General features: G+C 37.6%; 3 protein-coding genes across 3 annotated transcripts in view; 2 read left to right on the top strand and 1 right to left on the bottom strand.

Annotated features, from left to right (window-relative positions):
• Positions 1-554: 554 nt before the first annotated feature.
• The window catches only part of LOC134793829 (blood vessel epicardial substance-A-like), a 75325-nt gene continuing 54070 nt past the window's right edge, over positions 555-21809 (bottom strand). The window contains exons 7-9 of the mRNA XM_063765528.1: positions 8600-8773; positions 1806-2026; positions 555-1141 (exon numbers count right to left, since the gene is read on the bottom strand). Of these exons, the coding sequence (XP_063621598.1) occupies positions 1827-2026; positions 8600-8773 (374 nt within the window). The 3' untranslated portion in view covers positions 555-1141; positions 1806-1826. The remainder of the gene's footprint in view (positions 1142-1805; positions 2027-8599; positions 8774-21809) is intronic.
• LOC134793797 (caspase-6-like) overlaps positions 9529-21809 on the top strand; it is a 29608-nt gene continuing 17327 nt past the window's right edge. The window contains exon 1 of the mRNA XM_063765474.1: positions 9529-9555. The gene's annotated coding sequence lies outside the window, so the exon portion shown is untranslated. The remainder of the gene's footprint in view (positions 9556-21809) is intronic.
• On the top strand, positions 10439-12408 carry LOC134794049 (caspase-6-like). The gene is made up of 4 exons (XM_063765752.1): positions 10439-10598; positions 11032-11210; positions 11468-11640; positions 12171-12408. The coding sequence occupies exons 1-4, from the start codon at positions 10439-10441 to the stop codon at positions 12388-12390; spliced, it is 732 nt and encodes a 243-aa protein (XP_063621822.1). The 3' UTR covers positions 12391-12408.

Here is a 21809-nt window from a genome sequence, read left to right as displayed (position 1 = left end):
AGTTTCTGAATAAAACATAAGGTTGCGTGGTAAAGCAGAATGTAGACGTCTAAAATTGTCATGACAACCAATCATAGCACAGAAAATTTTCCTATTGGTAAAAACAATTTACAACATAGCACATTTTGTCTCAAACACGTCAATCTTATTTCGAAGTAATTTATTTGGTGTTACTGTTCTTAACTTATTCTATTTCGATGTACTAAACACGTCACACTGGGCGTCGAGCGAACGAATCAGCTTTAACACTAAAGGTACATGACAGTCGTCTGTTGCAGGAAGCTCTTTGTAATAATGGAATATGGCTATTTTAAATTAATCTTCACCTATCAACATTTCAAGGCAGGGATCGCTGTTAAAACAAATACAACAACTGGAGCAGCTTTCCGATTCTAAAATAGGGGATTTATGTCTCTAAGCGCCACTTGCACCATACCACTAACCCGGGGTTAACCGGTTAAACCTGGAGTTACCAAGGTTGCCAGTACCAATTTGATACTGGGTTAACGGGTTAACCGCTTAAACCCGGGTTAGTGAGATGACGCAAGTGGCGCTAAACGTATCTGCTCGTAAAATCAACTTGGCATCTACATAATGTATAACCAAAATGACTACAGTTAATATAGATCAGTCATTCAAACCAGCCACACACCAGTACGCTCTCATGTTCAACTAACATTTATCTGAATCATTGAATTATTATTACTATAGAGAAGCCATACCAATCGCAACCTGTACCACGTGACAAACACACGCACACACAATTCACGGCGCTTACGCGTTTAGGTTGCGAGATTCACGCTCCGCTTCCGTAGTTGGTTGTCGGGCGACAACAACTCGTGGCGCAAAGTACTGGTTCTCTGTGCCAGTTCTATACGTAGTAATAACATTTCAATGATCTGAATAGCAAATAATTAACGTTAGCTGAATGTGAAACTTTACTGGTAACGTGGGCATATCTTCAAAAGCAAAATCTAACAAATAAATAGAGATTTCCGTCTGTTCTATAACATAATGTCTCACAATTCCACTGTGATAGCCTTTAAAAGTCCGTGGTGTTAATCGTTCGCTCGCTCCTCGGTCAGGGGTACCGCGCGGGTGTGAGGGGCGAAGAGTGAGGCGTCACCAGCGGCTCCAGCTCCTGAAGTCAATAACAAAACATCATCAGTTATATCAAGAACAGATATGTGTATTAACAAAACTAGTCAGCGGAATGGCGGATGGGAATTCATCTCTTCTTCGCGAATTTGTATTTTTGGCAATGACGAAAGATATTAAAAAAATAAAGGAATTAGGTACTTTTTTTAGAAAATTACATATAAATTAGAGGAAAAGTGCTGTCGTCGCGGGTGCGTAACGGTCCATATAACAACTTTTGATATATTTTTAGTCGATATAACGATTGAGGGACATAATGCACTTTTGCTATAACAATACATGGTATATTCTTAGAGAGTCTAACTATCGTCAAGTATAATGAACTTGTAATATAACAACTTCTAATCTAACATTAACAGCGTATAACGTATATGTGATATAATTATGTTCGATATAACGCTCAGTGGGCATAATGTAGTACTGGTATAATTTGTAATATTTACTACTATTATAACAACCTACGTATTCGAACTTAAGGCAGGTCTCAGTTAGGTACGACGACGAGCGAAGCGAGGAGGAGTGTTAGGTAGAATAATATTCTTGCCACAAAATCTTGTGTGAGAATCTTGAAGAGTATCATAGTAACTTGACCTCACAGATCGCAGAGGAAACTCGCCACAGAATTGTATGTGAGGATAAAATGTTACCTGCTGGGGCCGCGGCCCTTGTCACACCATCTCGTGCGCCGCCTCGGCGAACTTGACCTCCCTGCCGCGGCGGAAGGATGCCGCGCGCCGCGGCGGACTGCGGGGGCGCGGCGGCTGTAGGCTAGCCGAGGATGCTTGCGTGAGCAGCCGCGGCACGCCGCGCCCGAACGGCGACTGCTTGAGGAACTGGCGCGCCACCATTGGCTGGAAGTATGAGCTGCCTGAAAACAAGATTGTTCCCACTAAAAATGAAATACCTAATAAACCAAAGAACGAAAACGAACGTAATAATACCGGTATTTTTGTATGGAGCAAATACCGGTTTCCGACCCCTGCACAACACACCTATAGTGATTTGGGGATGTAATTTTGTAGATTAGGTATCCATTTGTTCTTTAAAAGCCACATTTGATGAAGTGTACTGCTGATGGCCATTAAATGATGGCTTATAATAGTTATAATAATTATCTCGTGCCATTTTGTAAAAAAATATTTTTAGATGATTTTCAAGGGGATAAGTTTTGCCTTACACATTTATTGTATTCTCTCTGTCGTGTTATGTAGTTACTTGTTTTGTACAATAAAGTGTTTTATTACTACTACCAATTCTAAAAGGAAGAAAGGGAGTCGAGAGGTATTGAGTGATTCTTAAAAAAGTGGCATCGACAGGTTAAAGTAAATGAAAACATATTTTTTTTTTTACTTTTACTAATGAAAAATATGTTTTACCACTTCAAGTACCCCAAATTTTCAAAAGGGAACGGAAAATGAAGAAGTTATTTTCAAGACATACAATAACCTATACCTACATTGAACACAGGTTAAAGATAAGCAGGTTACAGTAAAAAATACATTCATTTTTATTTTTTCCCTTGAACGGATAATAATACGAATGTCTCACTTTTAGCATAGATGAATAAACCTTCATACAATATTAAAATGATATAACGCGCGCTTCCCGCGCAACAACTGCGTTTTTAAACGCTCCGTAGAAATAAATTAATTTTACTGGTTTAAAATGTGATTTATGACTCGAAACTTATACTAAAACATCCCTAACAACCTAGTGGATAAGTAAAAGTAAGTGTGATTAAGAATATAAGTTGCAATAAAGTACAAAACACAGAAAACCCGGACCGACTCAGTGAAACGCGTAAGTGTATTCAAAATCCGCCGCACTTACGCCCTTTAGTATACACAGAAGCTAGCGCATAGCGACTGCGAAGGATTTCCGGGAATCGTCGCGCCGGCCGCGAACTTTGGTTAACTTTATTGCTACGTTATTTCGATAAATTTGGCATCATGAGTACCTGTGGCGAATGTGGAAGACCAGTGAAGGTTGCTGAAAAGCTTGTGTGTTGCCACTGCAGCTCACTGTACCACTTCCTCTGCGTGAATCTAACTGCATCGAACTTTAAAAAGACACCAAAGTCGAACTGGACGTGCGTAAAGTGCACCCCCGCCGCCGCCGGGCAGACACCACCCGCTATAACCAGCTCACCTGATGATATGGACCTGGAGGATACGAACAAAGCTGAGGAGAGGCAATGCAACCAGCCGGAGGACATGAACTCACTGATATCAGAAATACGACTGCTGCGTGATGATATGTCTAATCTGCGAACAGAGTTTAACAGTCGCTTTGACACGCTATCCGAAAAGCTCCATATCTATGAAACACGCATTACAAAACTAGAGGAAAATGAAAAGGAGAACTCCTTACTTAAGGCCCAAGTTGCAGATCTCCAAAAACAATTGAATCAGCAGACCCAACAAACTCTGAATTCTGAACTAGAAATCATAGGCCTCCCTGAAACTCCGAATGAGAACCCATATCACATGGTACTAACAACAGCCTCAAAATTGGGAATGAAGCTCGAAGACGTTGATGTGAACTTCGCATCTCGCACGGGCCCGCCGCGCCGCAAAGATGACAAAGACGGCGCTCAACCACGGCCCTTGGTAGTTTCCTTTGTGCGAAGAGTGAAACGCGAAGAGTTTCTGAAAAATGCAAGGACACGGCGCTCAACGCTCAATAGCAAGGACATTGTTCCAACAGAACCTGAAAAGAAAATATTTGTAAATGAGCGACTGACAAGTGACAGCAGGCGTTTATTTCGTGACGCGCGAGCATGGGTCAAGGAGCATGGCTTTAGATACTGCTGGACCCGCAGAGGAAGCATTTACGTCAGAAAGCACGAAGGTAAAGATGGAAGCCCGGCCCTTCAAATTCGATCTTATGAAGATCTTCAGAAGCTGTCAGGAAAGCGCGACGAATAACTTATGTAAGACGTTTATATTTGTTGGACTTTTTTTGACCTGGTCATATACACTATGTTTACTAAAATGTTACCAACTGTGTCTAACTATCATGCATTACTTGCACCTAATTTTAAATATGTATACATATTACACTTACACATACGTTACACATTCACATATTTACACACATACAAATAAACTTAAAAAAGAACATTTAATACATATTACATTTTGCTTTAAAAATCATATCACTCTGTGTCACAATTCATTCCTCGCATGGGACGCTATTATAACTTATGGAGGCATTACTATACTGGACTATCATTACATTTGCTATTTCTATATTTTCAATGGCAACGTTTGATCTAATGACTGAAATCGACAATTCTTTTAACCTTGAATGCCATTATATCTCCACTCCTGAAGAATGTAGTCCCTTTATCACAAAATACACACTAAAACTTCTTCAAGTAAATATAAGAAGTATGCAACGGAACTTTGATAACTTCTTATTGATTTTTGCACGATTGAATATTAGTTTTGATATTATTATTTTCAGTGAATGTTGGATTAACGAAAACTCTACGATTAGACAAATTGAAGGTTATATATCACACAGTACAAATAAGTATATAAATAAATCAGGTGGAGTTGTCGCTTATGTAAATAACAAATGGTCACCAAACTTTTCAGAACCGGCAATAGTGGATGCAAACTGCCTAGTGATAGATATCCCCAGCGTTTGTACAGTTCTAGGTCTTTATCGGTCTCCGTCCTTCACTAATACTGACAATTTTATTCTGTCCCTGGATCAACTCCTCAAGTCCGTCTGCCGAAACTCTTGTCTTATAGTGTCAGGTGACATGAATATTAACATTTTAGGGTCAGCAGCTGATGACGAGCATGCATCTAGTTATCTAGATTTACTCGCTTCACATGGATTACTCTCATCTATAAACAGACCAACACATAGTAAAAGCTGCATAGACCATATATTTATCCCAAGTACTTTTAATGCGGAATCAGTTGTCTGTTCTACTGACCTTACTGACCATGACTTGATTATGGTAGGTATCAAATCAGAACGTCATATGAACACAACTCAAAAGAGATCACGATTAAAAGTTGACTACTGTGGACTGTACAGAGAGCTCGAATCTGTTGACTGGACTCATGTTGTACAAGCAAGAAATGTTGATGATGCAGTGTCTGTATTCTCCACTATTGTCTCAAATGCGATCACTAAAAACTCCAAAATTATTCAAGTAAGCCGCTCTAAATTCTGTATCCAACCCTGGATGACTCCTGGGCTCATTAGATGCTCAAAACAAAGAGATAAACTCCATCGAATCTCTAGGCAGTTTCCTAACGATGCCACTAAAAAACTAATTTATACACGATATCGTAATTTCTTTATTAAACTCCTTAGAAATCTCAAAGCAGAATATGAAAAAAAAGAACTCACTGGAAACACCAAGACGCCTAAAAAACTGTGGCAAACTATCAATAAAATTGCACATCGGAAATCATCAACGCCTACTGCGCATGATCTAACAAAAATAAAAAAATGCGAGAACGAATCCTTAAATGTATGCAATGATTATTTTTCTTCTGTAGGACAAAATCTTGCCAGTATAATACTAAGTAAAGAAAATGAAACACAAGAGTCTCTGGCAGCTAAAGTTAAAGTATACCCACCCACATTGAACTCTATATACATATCCCCCACAGACAACAATGAAGTTCTGAGTCTTATTCAGAAACTGGATCCAGATAGTTCACCAGGTTTTGACAATATAAATAATAAGATTCTTAAAACCGTCGGTCCCGAAATTGCTGAACCACTTGCAGCAATTTTTAATCAAAGCATTGAGAGTGGTATTTTCCCAAAAGCCTGGAAAGTCGCGGCAATCGTTCCGATACACAAAGGAAATGCAAAAAATGAACCCAGCAATTACCGCCCAATATCTCTTTTGGGATCATTCTCAAAGCTTTTGGAGCGAATTATAAATAAAAGAGTAATCTCTTACCTCGAATGCAACTCCATCCTAATGGAACGTCAGTTCGGCTTCAGAAAGGGAAAATCGACTGAAGACGCCGTAACCCTTCTGACTAAAATTGTCTCGACACAGTTAGATGAGGGTCGGGCCTGTGTAGGAGTCTTCCTGGACTTAGCCAAAGCCTTCGACACGGTCTCGATCCCCATCCTACTGAGGAAATTAGAAGCATACGGGTTTCGAGGGACTGCACTGAGGTGGTTTACAAGCTACTTGACAGAAAGAAGCCAATGTGTCAAAATCGGTGAACATCTTAGTGACCTTAGACCAGTTCTCTTCGGCGTACCACAGGGCAGTATTCTAGGTCCTACCCTATTTCTTTTGTATATAAATGACATTTCACTTATCTCCTTACAGAATGCTGAAATTTTGTGTTACGCCGATGACACTGCAATAATTTTCCAAGGGAGCTCCTGGGAGAATGTCTGTGTACATGTCGAGAATGGTATGTCACTAGTGTCAACTTGGTTAGAGCAGAATCTTTTGACCCTAAATACAACTAAAACTAAATATCTATGTTTCCATAAGACTACAGCTTCTGCACCAAAACTACAGCGAGAGATTAAAGTCCATAGTCGTAACTGTAATACCCCTGATAAAAATTGTACTTGTGACCACATTACAAGAACAAATACAGTGAAGTACCTTGGAATTATGATAGATGAAAAACTAAATTTCAGAGAACATGTTTCTGCGGTTTCAGGTCGGGTACGAAAACTAATACACACAATAAAATTGTTAAGAGAATCAGCCGAATTTACACTATTGAAAACCATATACTTAGCTCTTGGGCAATCAATAATCAATTACTGCATTCTTGCCTGGGGAGGGTCAAGCTCATCTATCATTCTAAAAATAGAAAGAGCGCAAAGAGCGGTGCTGAAGGTCGCTTTGAGGAAACCAATTAGGTACCCTACAACCGATTTATACAATGACGCTCAAGTCCTTAGTGTCCGGAAACTCTACATAATAAGGGTGGCACTGTACGTACATAAAATAGTCCTTAGCTCATCAAGTTACACCACACTACTTAATAATCGTATTTTTAAAATTCCCGTAACAGCAGTCAAAACTACATTTGCACACCATTTTTCTGTCTTTTTATACCCCCGTATTTACAATCGACTAGTTAGGTTATATGAATTTAAAAAACACTCCATTTTCGAGGCAAAAAAACTCTTATCAAAGAACTTGATGCATCTATCATATTTAGACACAGAAAATCTAATAAAGATACCATATTAACTAAACTCACCCACAATAACAATACACATACACACCACGCTCACACACATACTCTCTCTCTCTCACACACACACACACACACACACACACACACACACACACACACACACACACACACACACACACACACATAAGTCTTGTATTATTACTTATTAATATTATATTTTACATTTTATTTAATGAAGAATTATTTTTGTTACTAAAGGCATAAAGATAATTTATGTTTATGTTTGTTTTAATATTTTTCATCTCTTACTTATCTTTTTTTTGTCATTTATATAAACAGTAATTACAAGTTATTTAGAGTTAAATTCCATTTCTCACCATTATTTTCTATACTTTATTGTAAACTAAATAATTGTCTCTCTGTTTTCAAAAACCCATTGTTGTAACTAACCGATTGTATACTATATTATTATTTTTACTGTAAGCCGCATTATTTCTCCCACGGGACAGGCTATGCCTAGTGTGGGAGTCAGCATAACTGTAACACTGCTATTTTCTATTTCAGAAATAAAGAATTTATTATTTAAAAAAAAAAAAAAAAAAAAAAAAAAAAATATTATTACATTAGGCCCCATACCAAATTCGTAAAATAATCGAGACAGGTTAAAGTTAACATTCCGTTACAAAACCCCAGATTTCTGCCTTTAACCACTTGTCTCTACGAAACTACGACATTTGGGTCATAATGGTACCCTACGGTGGTTAGCTTGATACTTACCTAATATTTTGCCATAGTTATGATCTAAATATTTTTTTCTGTGTATGAGTCAGATGCAATACCGCGCATGTACAGATTGATACAGGTTAACAGAGAAAATATCCTTGGACAAACTTCGTGCATGAATATTGTTGTAAAAAAAAAATATATAAGGCCTGTGCAAACTACATTTTAAAAGGTATTGTTTATGTTATTATATAGCTGATATTTTATTTACATAAATTGGTGCTTATAAAATCTAAAGAACTAAAACTGGAAGAGCGATGCTTTTGGACAAGACAGGTTACAGTAAAAAGTGCTACTCTTTATTTTTTATAAATATAAGTATTAAATTTAAATAAAAATAATGACTTGGCTTCGATAAACATTGTTTTAGTTTATCTATATTTTTGTTTCATATGAAAAAGAGCAAATAAACATACATTCAATTCAAAAATTCGATGACAGGTTAAGATGCCACTATTTTGAGAATCACTCTATTATCTTTCTTCAAAAGGCCTACTTACTCTTGCTGGTGGAGCGCGTACGCCACGCGAGGCTGCGCAGGCGTCCGCGCGTACCCTCATGTACAGCGTCGACGCTGGCCGAGCGCGTCAAATGCGCCGTTTCAGCGTCGCGGTCTGACGGCCCTGCGCCCAGGCCTTCGCTCACTGAGTACAGCTTAAGGGTTATGTCTTTTCCTGGAACGTGAAACGGATAGTTGATATTTTGCTAACCATTTTTGCTTCAACAGCGGCTGTATCGTATACGAAACTTGGAGGTAGGTAGTTAGTAGTTAGAGTTTATTTACGAACACCCTATAGTAGCTACATGGCAAACGGTTATTTTTAGTTGTTCCATTGTTTTTGAAGTGAAAACTTCTTTAGCGGCGCTGTGCACTTTTTGTGATGGGGCAAAAATGATAAACTCGCGACAGCGTAAGACGTAAGACGCTTCGTAAGACGGACACGTGACCTGATCGAAAAACTGTTACAATGTCATTGAGTTTTCACTTCTGCCGGCACTCCCGGAGTGCAACCTGTTGTTTTTTTTCTGTCGGTGATGGATTTATGTGCTAGAACCGTCTAAGGCCCGGCGGTTCTAGCATACAAGGGATAATCGCTGACACCAGTGCCTTCAGAATAATGCCCGGCGTGGTGTCGCGGGAAATAACAATATTAAGTTTCCATGTAATACTTAACAATATCTTATCATTCGCGCTGTGAATGTGTAGGATTATCGAATTCATTGTAAAAATAGAATTTAAAAAATAAGTGACGTATGCACTTGTTATCTTTGATACGAGCGTATCTTATCTTCAACTGTTGTCAACATTCAATACAATGCATACGCGCATGTGGCTCGGTTGCAACGTTTAAAAATGAGAAAAATCTTTATTTAAAATAATTTTCGTTATATGTATATTAAGAAGTGCTACAAAAGTGACTCTATGAAAATAACAAAACTTTTAGTTATTATCTACGTAACTTCAAGCATTGTTGTATTTGTAATTGTAGGTACGTACTAAAACTTAAAATGAGTCAAGCATTCAATCTGGAAGGATCTCTGTTTGAATCATCTGATGAAGATTGTAGTTCCAGTTCGAAAAAACTAAATAAAGCTGACATAAATTGTGTAGAACCAGACAATACAATAGAAGATCTCGCCTCCGACGAACAGGTCTATGAAATAAGAAAATTCCAATCACAGCAAAGAATAAGAAAGAGATACAATGCACCTATTAGAAGTTTTCAATCATGGCATGGTATGACTGATAAAGACGGCGTCCCCTTACGAGCACCAGAAATTAAGAAAGAACAAGACATAAATAACTCATATGGTTTACAATTACACTCAATGTGCTGCTTTAGAAAAACGTGGACTATATTTCTTTGAACGCCAAAAATTATTAAATGTTGCTAATCCTAAACTATCAAAGCCAACAAACGAACAGGCAAAACCTTTAGAAGTAAAGAACAAACTGGCCTCAGAGACTTATTCTGTTACAGAAATAATATCTCATGAACTTGCTTTAAAATCGTTTGATGAACGTTTTTTTGGTAAAACCCAAAGAGAACCTATCGAAGAAATTATACCACTTGGAACGAAAATAGGGGTTTATGAAGCCGGAAAATTATTATCTACTAGTCCTAAACTATCGCGAAGCAATAATGATAAAAAACAACCAGCTGAAAAGCAACTTACTTCAGAGGCTGGCGATAACGAGAGAGGCCCTGATACTGAGTTTGATAGAAATAAGTTTAAATGCAGTTTGGAAAGAACCCTAAACAAAATTTATCATAAGGCATTAGGTATACCGGAAAGTAGAAACACATCTGAGTCAGATTTAGAGTTAACAACGTGATATGATTATTTTCAATCATGAAAACTTTATTAGCGGACCGAAAAGACAAGGCACAGCTTTAGATGTAGCAGCATTAGAAAGAACATTTAAACAATTTCGATTTGATGTGACCACTCACAATGATCTAACGGAAAAAGGATTGTTTGTTGAACTGAAAAAATGTAAGTGGCGATAATGGTAAAATTATTATAACGTGTAGAATGATAAATACAGGACTTTAAAACGCAAAAACTTTGCTAACAAAATAACATAAATTAACAAATATGGATTTGTGGCAATCCTGCACGGCTCATCCTTTCAAAGTTTTATATCCGTCACACTAGCGTTTACTAAGGTAAACGTACTAGTGCTCGACATACTAATGCCTAATAGATGACACCTTGCTGTCACCTCTATTGACATTTTCTGGGTTTTCTTTCCTACAGTATTCAAGACCCCTTTATTTAATCGTACAGTTCGCTAAATCATGTCAGTATACCCTTATATGTATAAGAAATGAATATTGATAATCTATTACTAACCGGGCTTATATTTTTTGTAAATATGTAGTGAGTAGTCGATCACCGATTGTCAAACCCGTTTTGTGCATTTCAGTTAGCAGAAGGGACTTCAGTGCCAGCGGCTGTCTTTGCGTGGCGATCCTGACTCACGGACAAGACCACGGCTATCTAAGGGCATTTGACACACGTTACTGCGAAAGAGATGTAATCGCCTGCTTTGACGCTCGTCTCAATCCCAGCTTGGTAGCTAAACCCATCATAATTTTAATTCAGGTAAGAATATAGCGCTTTAACGTTAGTACGTAACCTTCAACCAATTATATGGCAGCAGACAGTGCATTGTGGTCCAACTAGACCATAATGCACTTTATGTGGATATAGATTTTAGCAAAACATAATACATAAATAAATACACTTGATTAAATATGTGTCCAAACGCGAGAGTAACCGAGTTGCAAACATTTTAGAACGTTGAGTAACCGTTGACGCTAATAAATTATATTACAATATACATCATCATCATTTCGCAGGCATGTCGGGGTCGACAACCTGCTTCCGTTGTGGAAGTGCGAAGCAAAGATGTATCTGAACCTGTTCAGACTGTGGAACTAGATGCTGTATTACCAACAGAGAAATATCGCAGGCCCATGGACTCAGATATAATCATGTTTCATAGCTCTTTCTTTGGAAGAGCCTCTATCAGGTGCGTTTTTAGCATGTGCAAACTGAGTGGACGCTCGAGCGGGGCGACCAGCGGGGCGTGCGGCGCGGCGTCCATAATAAGCCTTAATGAGCTTACTGTGGGACTTCGTTATTTGTATAATAATGTCCTATAGTATTTAATTAATTTTAAGAAATTCAATGGTGTTTGTGAAGTCCCCAACCCGCATTGGGCCAGCGTGGGGACTACGTATAGCCCAAACCCACTCGTGATTGAGAGGAAGCCTGTGCCCAGCAGTGGGACGTATATAGGCTAAATTATTTATTTTAGTATTTAATTATTTATGTTAAACAAATGCACGCTAGCGTCCTTAGTGCACGCTGCTCAAATAGAAAACTCGAGGCCACGATAGACACTGGCCACTGAAGCCTTACCTACATTTACCACATTCGACAATTTTATATCAAAATCCAGTTTGCCAACGATAATAACAACAATTGACACTATTTTATATACTTCCACTTGAAACACACTGATGACTCGTCATGATTTAAATATAATTTTATTTTCAGAGTGGTTGAAGAAGGCACGTGGTTCATACAAAATCTTTGCGAGCAAATAAGACTGCACGCCGCCACAGACCACTTCGAAAAGTTGTGCCGAAGGGTTCGAACCATCGTTGCTCACATGGAGTATGAAGGGGCCAAGCAAATGCCAGTAGTTACCTCAACGTTACTCAAAAAGCTATATCTTAAAAAGGCACCTTCTAGTTCAGACTTAGATAACATTTAACAAAAAGCGCTGGTGAAAACGCTTTCTCTTATGCCTCAGTGTTGAAGAAACTTCGGTAGAATTCGTTCAATAAAGGCGCCGTGAACGAATTCGATCATAATGTTTTCTTCGTGGCCCTCGACTTATGGCTAGGGTGCACCAACCACAATTGACAGACTGATCAACGCCACTCAGCAGTGAACTGTAACATTTTCCGTGCAAATGTTTTAACGGCGACAGATCAATTGGTGAAACCGTCCCTTACACTATCTAATTAATTAAATAAAAAGGCTAACGACCCTGTTGTAAGCCAAACCGGTTTTTATTTACTATAAATACCTACTTAACAATTACCCGAAAAATTTACTCTTTAACATGTAAGTATTGGTGCCATACCCGGCGGCTCGGACTGAGGATAACGAACCGGCCCGGTCTAACGTGAGTGATCCTTTAGATCTAGCTACCAACTAATATTTTTTCTGACGTCTGAACAATATTTCTAGCTCAAATGGTACTTTCAAACCGAATTTTATTGTTATTGCGCTGTTACCTACAGCTAAATGCCTTTCGGCGCGACTCGGGAAATGAATTAGATATTCACTAGATATGAAATAGTAAAGATATGTGGCGTTCCACGGCAAAAGGTACCATTGCCCCGGCTGAATATTGGAGCGGCGTTAATAATAGCGTAAGCGCCAGCCGCCATAAGGTACCTTTTGCCGTGGAACGTCACATGTCTTTACTATTTCATATCTAGTGAACCTCTAAATCATTTCCCGAATCGCGCCGTTTATTAAGGAAACCTTGTGAAATGGGAAAGTACCCCAATTTACTTACAAATTATACATCCGACCAGCTAAGCTAACGGACACTTTAGATTTTAATCCATTTCAAAGGCTTTCCTTGTGCTTCGATTAACGGGTGTATGAAAACTGCCGCCTCATCGGCGTGCAATCACGTGAACAATTGACTTCATTTGACTGACGCGATCACGCGGGTTTGTGTTTACTTCCAAAAAATAACGTTTACTTGTGCTTAAATTCGAGCAGTTTAATTCGCTCCTACAAACATTGTATAGTCTAATTAGTCTAGGGAGAAAAATAATGACAGAGTGCTAAAGCAAACAACGGATTGTTCCACCTATACAATAGCAGATTCGTCATTAAGGATGACTCACGCCACGCTAGACCGGGCCGAGCCCGGGCCGAGGCGTCCGACATGTAATTTTCTATGACGGCTGACCGGTGATCACGTGGTTTCCATAGAAAAAAAAGGGCTGGAAGCTCCGGCCCGGCCCTGGCCCGGTTTAGCGTGAGTCATCCTTTAAGCAGTGTTTTCAACTTTTCAAAGTACCATTGACCGGGGTGACTTTCAAATGCAGGGGCGACTTTAAAATTCTAGATTTTAAGCCATAATATATATTTATGCGAGATTTTTTACAGTAGGTGAATATGAATATATAGTAATCTAACTAGTTACAGGGACATTTTCAGTAAATAATGAATAATGGTAATTCTATGGCCGTTTTAAATCTATCAAAGTAACCCCAAATTTTCCAAAGTCACCCCGGTCTACGGTACCTAATTAGATTTAATTGTATTTATTTTACATTCTATCATATGACATGTGTTTTTTTATATTTAAGTAAATGTAAGCAATACAATTTACATACATAATTAATATTTTTAATTAATAAACATTTTATAAGGTAACAAATACAAATTATCAAATTAAATCTAACCAATATAAACCTAAAAAAGCTACAACTAGATAAAACTAAATATAAAAAAAAAACCTCCCTAAAATCACTCGACCCCAGTTTTCAGGAGAGTCGTAGGATTAGTTATAGTTGGTAAAATATAATTTAAATGATTGGCGAGCTATATCATTGATGGATTGATTAATAACTTTCAATAATTCCTGTAGTTTACTCTAGCATAATTTATAATGTAATTTAATATTATGAGAATAAATATCTAAATCTAAATAATTAAATATTGTATCATTCATATGTACAACTATACTCCGGCACGGCAAAAAGGCGGCAAATTTATAAAATGTGGGCACGAAGGGTTAATCTTCCATATAAAATTTGGATTTCGTGCCTTTCAGTATAATACATATTAAACTTGAAACCATAAACTACGCGATTACCATAAACCGAATGTTGGTTTGAAAATAAAATGTTATTCAATTGTATACCGTATGCTTATGCAATAATGTACAGTTTGGATGTAGTTTTCAATTATACTGAACACTGCAGAATGGATAAGTAATTCCCCTATTAAATGTCCGTGTAACACTTAACAATTATCTTATCATTCACACTTCGAATTTACCCAGCACTACTGATTTCATTTTAATATCGACATTTGATACAAGTGCATCATTTTATCTTCAGTTGTTTTTCGCGTCCAACATACCTACATACGCGTATATGGCTCGATTGCAACGTTTACAATTAAAAAAGACCTTAATTCGAAATAATTTTCGTTACTCAAACAAGTGCAACAAAAATGATTCCATTAACATAACAAAAGATTTTGTACGTAACGTAATTAATACAAATATATTGCCTACTTATATGTAGTTTTGGTGGTGGTTTGTCATATTTATTTGCGTAATTATATTCGTGGTGGGAGAGTGGGAACATTAATTGCATTCAAAAAGTACGCAAGTAAGTAAATATAACGCGTTGCACTAATTGTTATTATTTCGTGGATTAGCAAAAGTAATATACCTATTTGTATTTTTATTAATATGGATTTTTGCAAAGTAACGCCTGATTCTTTTGATTACGTAACGTAACTTAACCCAACGTCAAGCATTGTTGTATTTTTAATTGTAGATGCGTACTAAAAGAATATGAGTCAAGCATTCAATGTCAGCCTGGAAGCGTCTCTATATGCATCATCTGATGAAGAATCTAGTTCTGGTTTAAAAAAAATAAACAAAGCTGACATAAATAGTATGGATGCGTGTACACAACCAGATACTACATTAGAAGTTCTTGTCATCGACGAAGTGGTTTTTGAACCTAATAAATTCCAATCATGGCAAAGAAGAAGAAAGGGATACTATGCTCCTAGAAGATTTGAATCATGGCATGGAATGACTGATAACGACTACGAGGAACTGTCAGAAATTGAAAGAACACATAAATGACACATATGGATTACAATTAAACTCATCCGTTGCATTACAAAAACTTGGACTATATTTCTATGAGCCCCAAAAATTATTATATGTTGGTCACCCTAAACTATCAAAACCACCAAATAAACAGAAACCATTAGAAGTTGAAAAAAAACTGACCTCAGAGACTGATTCTGTTGAAGAAAAAACACCTCATGAGCTTGCTATAAAAGCGTTTGATGAACGTTTTTTTGGAAAAAAAACAAACAGAAACTATCGAAGACATACAAGTTAACACGTGTCTAATAAAACAAAAAGGTACTTAAGTATTTTGTACTGCTGTCATCCATGACATTTATTTTTACCGTGATTGTGTACATAAGTTTTTACTGTCTGTAAGTACACGTAATACAGTAAAACCCAGCGCGAAAAATACTTTATTGATAAAACCAAAGGCACTGGTTCATATATATTCATGGGCCGCCTATTTTCTTAAATTTCAATAAAAAAATATTAATAAAAATAAGTAAAAATTTGCTTACACGATCTAGTTTCTGTTATATCTCATTAATTCGACTATAAGTCGAGTAACTGCGTTTACTGCTACACTTATAGCACATGATGTCGCCATGTTTATGGATTTATAGTCCGATGGCCGACTGCATGAAACCCTACCTGATAAAAAAATTGAAAAATCCTACTCCGTAGGGGTAGCTGACTTTTAGCAGCTTCAACTGCTCTTGGTCGGCCGTGGCTTAACTTGGCAAATTTTGCGCAAATGGCAAAAAAGTGGTACAAATATTCATCAAAAAAACAAAAGTGGTCAGCTACATCCTGTGTTGGCAGGTTCCTGTGTCCGACCGAATTTGTGGTACCAAGTGAGCTACAATTTACCTCATCGAGAAATAGAATGTCACTTGTATGGTAGGATAGCTGCCATTGACTTTTTTTTTTAATGCGGACGGACTGAAAACGCTGTCAGGCTAAGGTGAGGCCGACCAAGACATATGTCAACAAATTTAATGTAGGTATTACAATCAGTTGTTTTGATTCTATTTTTCGATGAGGTAAATTGTAGCTGTCACGTGGTACCACAAATTCGGTCGGACACAAGAACCTGCCAACACAGGATGTAGCTGACCAGTTTTGTTTTGCTGTCCTCAAAGGTAGCTATCCCACCATGCAAGTTTCATTCTATTATACGATGGGGTTTTTTTTTATGAATTTTTGTGCCACTATTTTGCCATTAGCGCAAAATTTTCCAAATTAAGCCGCGGCCGACCAAGAACAGTTGATGCTACTAAAAGTCAGCTTCCCCTACAGAGTAGGATTATTCTATTTTTTTGTCAGGTAGGGTTTCATGCAGTTGGCCACCGGACTATATTGAAACGTCAACATGGCTGACTTGTGCTGTTAATGTAGTTCAAAACTCTTTAAAAGTACTCTAAGCTGAATTCATTTTGAATAAAACCTGTAAATACACTTCAGCTCCTATAACAGCGGTTTGAACCCCATTACCCGAATTATGATATAAGCGCGCTGTTACAGCAGCATTGTTGCCAAATGGTTATTTGATTGCTTTTAATAGGCTTTTATAGCAACAGAGAAGAGAGTTAAGTAACAGTTGTATTAAAGCGCCTTATTCAGACAATTAGCTAATCTATAGCTGTTATATGATTTTAATAGAACAATTATGCTGAATAAAAGTGATTTAGTAGCACTAACTCAGCATTTATTAAAAGGTGGAATAAAAGTGCTAAAAGATAGTGCTATAAACGTTTATACGACATGATTATAGCACTAATTAGCGAAAATTGCTAAATAGTCGAGTTAACCGCTATTATACGATATATTGGTGCTTCAACAACCGTAACTCGGCTGTTATACGATTACAGGCTGAGTAAATCAATTCTTATACGACTATTTTGCTAGTTGGGTTGGAACGAAAATAGGGGTTTATGAAGCCCGAAACATATTCGCTTCAATTCCTAAACTATCGCATCGTACAAATGATAAAAAACAACAACCAAAAGGTGAAAAACAGCGTACTACAGAAGCTGATCACGAAAACGAGAAAACGCCTCATGATGAGTGTGATAGAAAAAAGTTTAAAGAACTTTTTGAAAGTACCCTAAACAAAAGTTATCATGATGCATTAGGTATACCCGATAGAAGCAACATATCTGAGACAGATTTAGAGTTAACAACGTATGAATTAGAGAAATTTGAAAGAAATGATATGATTATTTTCAATCATGAAATTTTTTTAAGCGAACCGAAACGACGGGGCACTGCTTTAGATGTAGCAGCGTTAGAAAGTACATTTAAACAATTTCGATTTAATGTGACAACTCACAACGACCTAACAGAAAAGGATTTGTTTATTAAATTGAAAAAATGTAAGTAAAGATGCTGGTAATTTTTAGTAAAACTTATAGAATGATACAGCCAGGATACAGCGCAATAAAACGCAAAAGCATTGCTAACAACATAAACAATAAAATTAAATATCCAATAAGGTTTTGCCGCAACTTTACACAGGTCGACCTTTCTTATGATAACACTTGATATCCATTGTATCAGCAAGAATACCTATTTTAATGTTCCCTGTAGTTTTCATGAGGCTTTAATTTTATTGTTCAGTTCCTAAAGCGTGATAATATTAATAATATATCGTTATAATCTTTGTGATAATATTTTAAGAACCCGGGCTTAGAATTTTTTGTAATAGAAATATTAAAAATATAACTAACACCCTTCGCACAACGACTTATTTAAACAATCGCCAATTGCTAAACTTATTTAACTTTTCAAATTTGTTTGTGCATTTTAGTTAGCAGAAGGGACTTCAGTGCCAGCGGCTGCCTTTGCGTGGCGATCCTGACTCACGGACAAGACCACGGCTATCTAAGGGCATTTGACACACGTTACTGCGAAAGAGATGTAATCGCCTGCTTTGACGCTCGTCTCAATCCCAGCTTGGTAGCTAAACCAATCATATTCAGGTAGGAATTAGCCTTCATTCAAGTATGTGAAAAGGCAGTCAATTTAGCCCGGCATTGTGGTCCAACCAGACCAAGACGCACGTCATGTGAATTTAGAAAAACATAATACCAATTAATTAAATATTAGGGGACATCTTATACAGATCAACCTAACCCTCAACTAAGCAAAGCTTGTATTATGGGTGCTAGGCAAGAAACATACTTATATAGATAAATACATACTTATATACATACAAAACACCTATGACTCTGGAACCTGAAAAAATATTCATGTGGTGTTCATCATACAAATAAATGCCTCAACCGGGATACGAACCCAGGACCATCGCATCGGCTTCACAGGCAGGGTCACTACCCACTACGCCACTAGACCGGTCGTCATAAGGCCATGGTCGTCTTTCCATCCTTAGTAAATAGGCCCTTGCGTTAAACAGACTCTGTTTTTTTGACAGGAAGTACCACCCGGAAAATTTTGATGGTTTGGCAAATAGTATGCCGGTATATGACGTACGCTCTGAAAAAAAATCAAGGGGTGTCCCTACTTCACAATCGCCAAAAAAAAAATAGAACTTTTTATTTTATATTATATATACAACCACTATTGTTCTTTTTTGTGGTGACGCCAATCATCATAAAGAACATCCGTTCAACATTTGGAACCAATCGTGTGAATAAAAACCGAAAACAAATTGATTAAAAAAGATTAAAAAATTCATAAGTCAAAAACTGTCACAATTAGGATAATGATATTCAGTATAAATATTCTTCACTACAAGAGGTAGCCATAAAAAAAACCAGAGTCTGTTTAACGCAAGGTCCTATTTACTATGGAAAGCCTTGGCCTTTACTTTGAACTTACTTTTTATACAGGCATGTCGGGGTCGACAACCAGCTTCGGTTGTGGAAGCGCGAAGCCAAAGCATAAATGAACCTGTTCAGACAGTGGAACTAGATGCTGTACTACCAACAGAGAAATATCGCAGGCCCATGGACTCAGATATAATAATGTTTCATAGCTCTTTCTTTGGAAGAGCCTCTATCAGGTGAGTTACAGTAGATACTTCGTGCGTGTCTCAGACGAGGCGTGCGGTGCGGCGCGGCGTCCATGTATGCCTCGGGCCGTGGCCCACTCGAACGTCACGCGCGTGCACATTGCGTCAACCGCTATACGTAATAGGTACATTTGGGGCGTCAGTGTCGAGTGTTAACAACGCTTCTTGCGCTCTGAGCGTGCATTTCTTGGCCCTCGGGTTAAACAAATGCACGCGAGCGTCCTCAATGAACGCTGCTTATAACGAAAACTTGAACCCATACTAAACAGTCGCCATTAAGGCCCCACAATATCTTATAGATAAAACTTACCAACCTCTTACAAACCTCTGTTAAATATTGTCTCTTTCTAATAAACAGAAATGTCAATATGACGGCGAGTTTGTTAGATTTGACAAATGTTTATGAAAAACACCATTAGTTACGATCGTCATTATCAATTATGATAAACTATACATTTGACAATTTTAGTTAGTAGACCTAGTACTTCCCTTTTATTCAATGAGGTCTAGTCCTGGTTTAAATATAATTTTATTTTCAGAGTGGTTGAAGAGGGCACGTGGTTCATACAAACTCTTTGCGAGCAAATAAGATTGCACGCCGCCACAGACCACTTCGAAAAATTGTGCCGAAGGGTTCGAACCATCGTTGCTCACATGGAATATGAAGGGGCCAAGCAAATGCCAGTAGTCACCTCAACGTTACTTAAAAAGCTATATCTTAAGAAGACACTTTCTAGGTCAGACTTAAATGAAATTTGGCAAAACGCACTGGCAGAAACGCTTTCTCTTATGCCTCGGCGGAGAAGAAACTTCGACAAAATTCGTTCACTCAAAGCGCCTCGACCAAGTTCGCTCGAAATGTTTTCTTCGTGGCCCTCGACTTAGAACTAGTTAGTTGTAATTACCACAAGAAGAACCTGTTATAAAATTCATAATCTAATAAAAATTTCCAAGCAAACGGAGACAGGTTGTTTGGTGTTACCGACCCTTAGAGACAAGAAGAATAGCAGAAATATACGAGTATTAAATAAAAAGTCTCACGATCCGTTTATATTACTATAGTACCATCGCTCACACTGTTAACTGTCCATTGGTGGACCTTATTACAATAGGCATAAGGTCCACCAATGGACTATTAACTGTTTGTACATAGATTTTTAAATTTCATTCACAACTTCGTCCACAGAGTTCGACCATTCGTAAAGCTTATTCACATGGTACAATTTAGGTAGGTTAGTACAATTAAGTATATGGATAGTTATTTTTTTTATACTTATTTAGTTTATATTCGAACGAGCGAGCGAAGCGAAGCGAAGTTCTTACATTCGACTTGGATCACGCGGCTGGCTAGCGGCACGTCCCGGCATTTCGATGTTTTTAACTGTCAGAAGATAGTTTGATACTCAAGAACTAAAGTAAATTTGTTCTAATTTAAATGAAATTGGATAAACGTATAGTCGAGGGCATTATATTTTAGTCATTAAATTATGAGCAGGCTCGATCAAGGGATTATTGAGGTAGAAGAGCTTAGAAGGCCAAAAAGCTGTTTGTGAGAGGTCTTGCTATTCTGGTCATTTTATTTGCTAAAAACATGGTCGAATTTAGTATCAAATGAAAGTGCTCGGTTTGCACTTTTATAATATCGTTTTTAAATTTACCATTTTGAAATAATTAGCAAGATAAAAATAAAATAATGTAAACATAATATAAGTATGTGACATTTGACAGAAAATATTTCAGCTTAGCTGTTCGCGCCCCTTTTCATTCATTATCATTCACATTCATCCATATCGCTCACTCTTTCTTTCATTAATATACTCGACCTCATTTCTCATGTCACTCGCCTTTTGCCGACCTCCTTTTAACCGCCAATAAATAAAAACGTAATAGAATTCAAATTTAAGTCAGTTCTGTCAGTCACAAAATATACGTCAATCGTAAAAATACGTTTTCGCGAGTTTTGAATAAAAAAGGTGAAAAATAAGTGGAAATAGAAGAAGAAGGAAACGAACCGTATCACATATCTGGCGGCCGCCAAAACCCACCGAAGATTACATCCAGGTACGGTCGGCCCCATTAATATCATAATATTATCACACATAGCCATAGTCCCCTTTTATCTTCGGGCTGCGCTACCGCAGGTCCTTCGAAATTTATATTCCGCCCCATTTCTGGTCCTTCGAACCGGATTATATTCTCTTCTTTTCCCGTTTCTCACCTTATACATTCATTGCGAATCGTTCTCCTC

This window comes from Cydia splendana, chromosome 9 (genome assembly GCF_910591565.1).
Source record: "Cydia splendana chromosome 9, ilCydSple1.2, whole genome shotgun sequence".
In the NCBI taxonomy this organism is placed as follows: domain Eukaryota; kingdom Metazoa; phylum Arthropoda; class Insecta; order Lepidoptera; family Tortricidae; genus Cydia; species Cydia splendana.
Note: the sequence above shows the minus strand (reverse complement) of the source record. Positions and strands in the feature narration are given on the sequence as shown.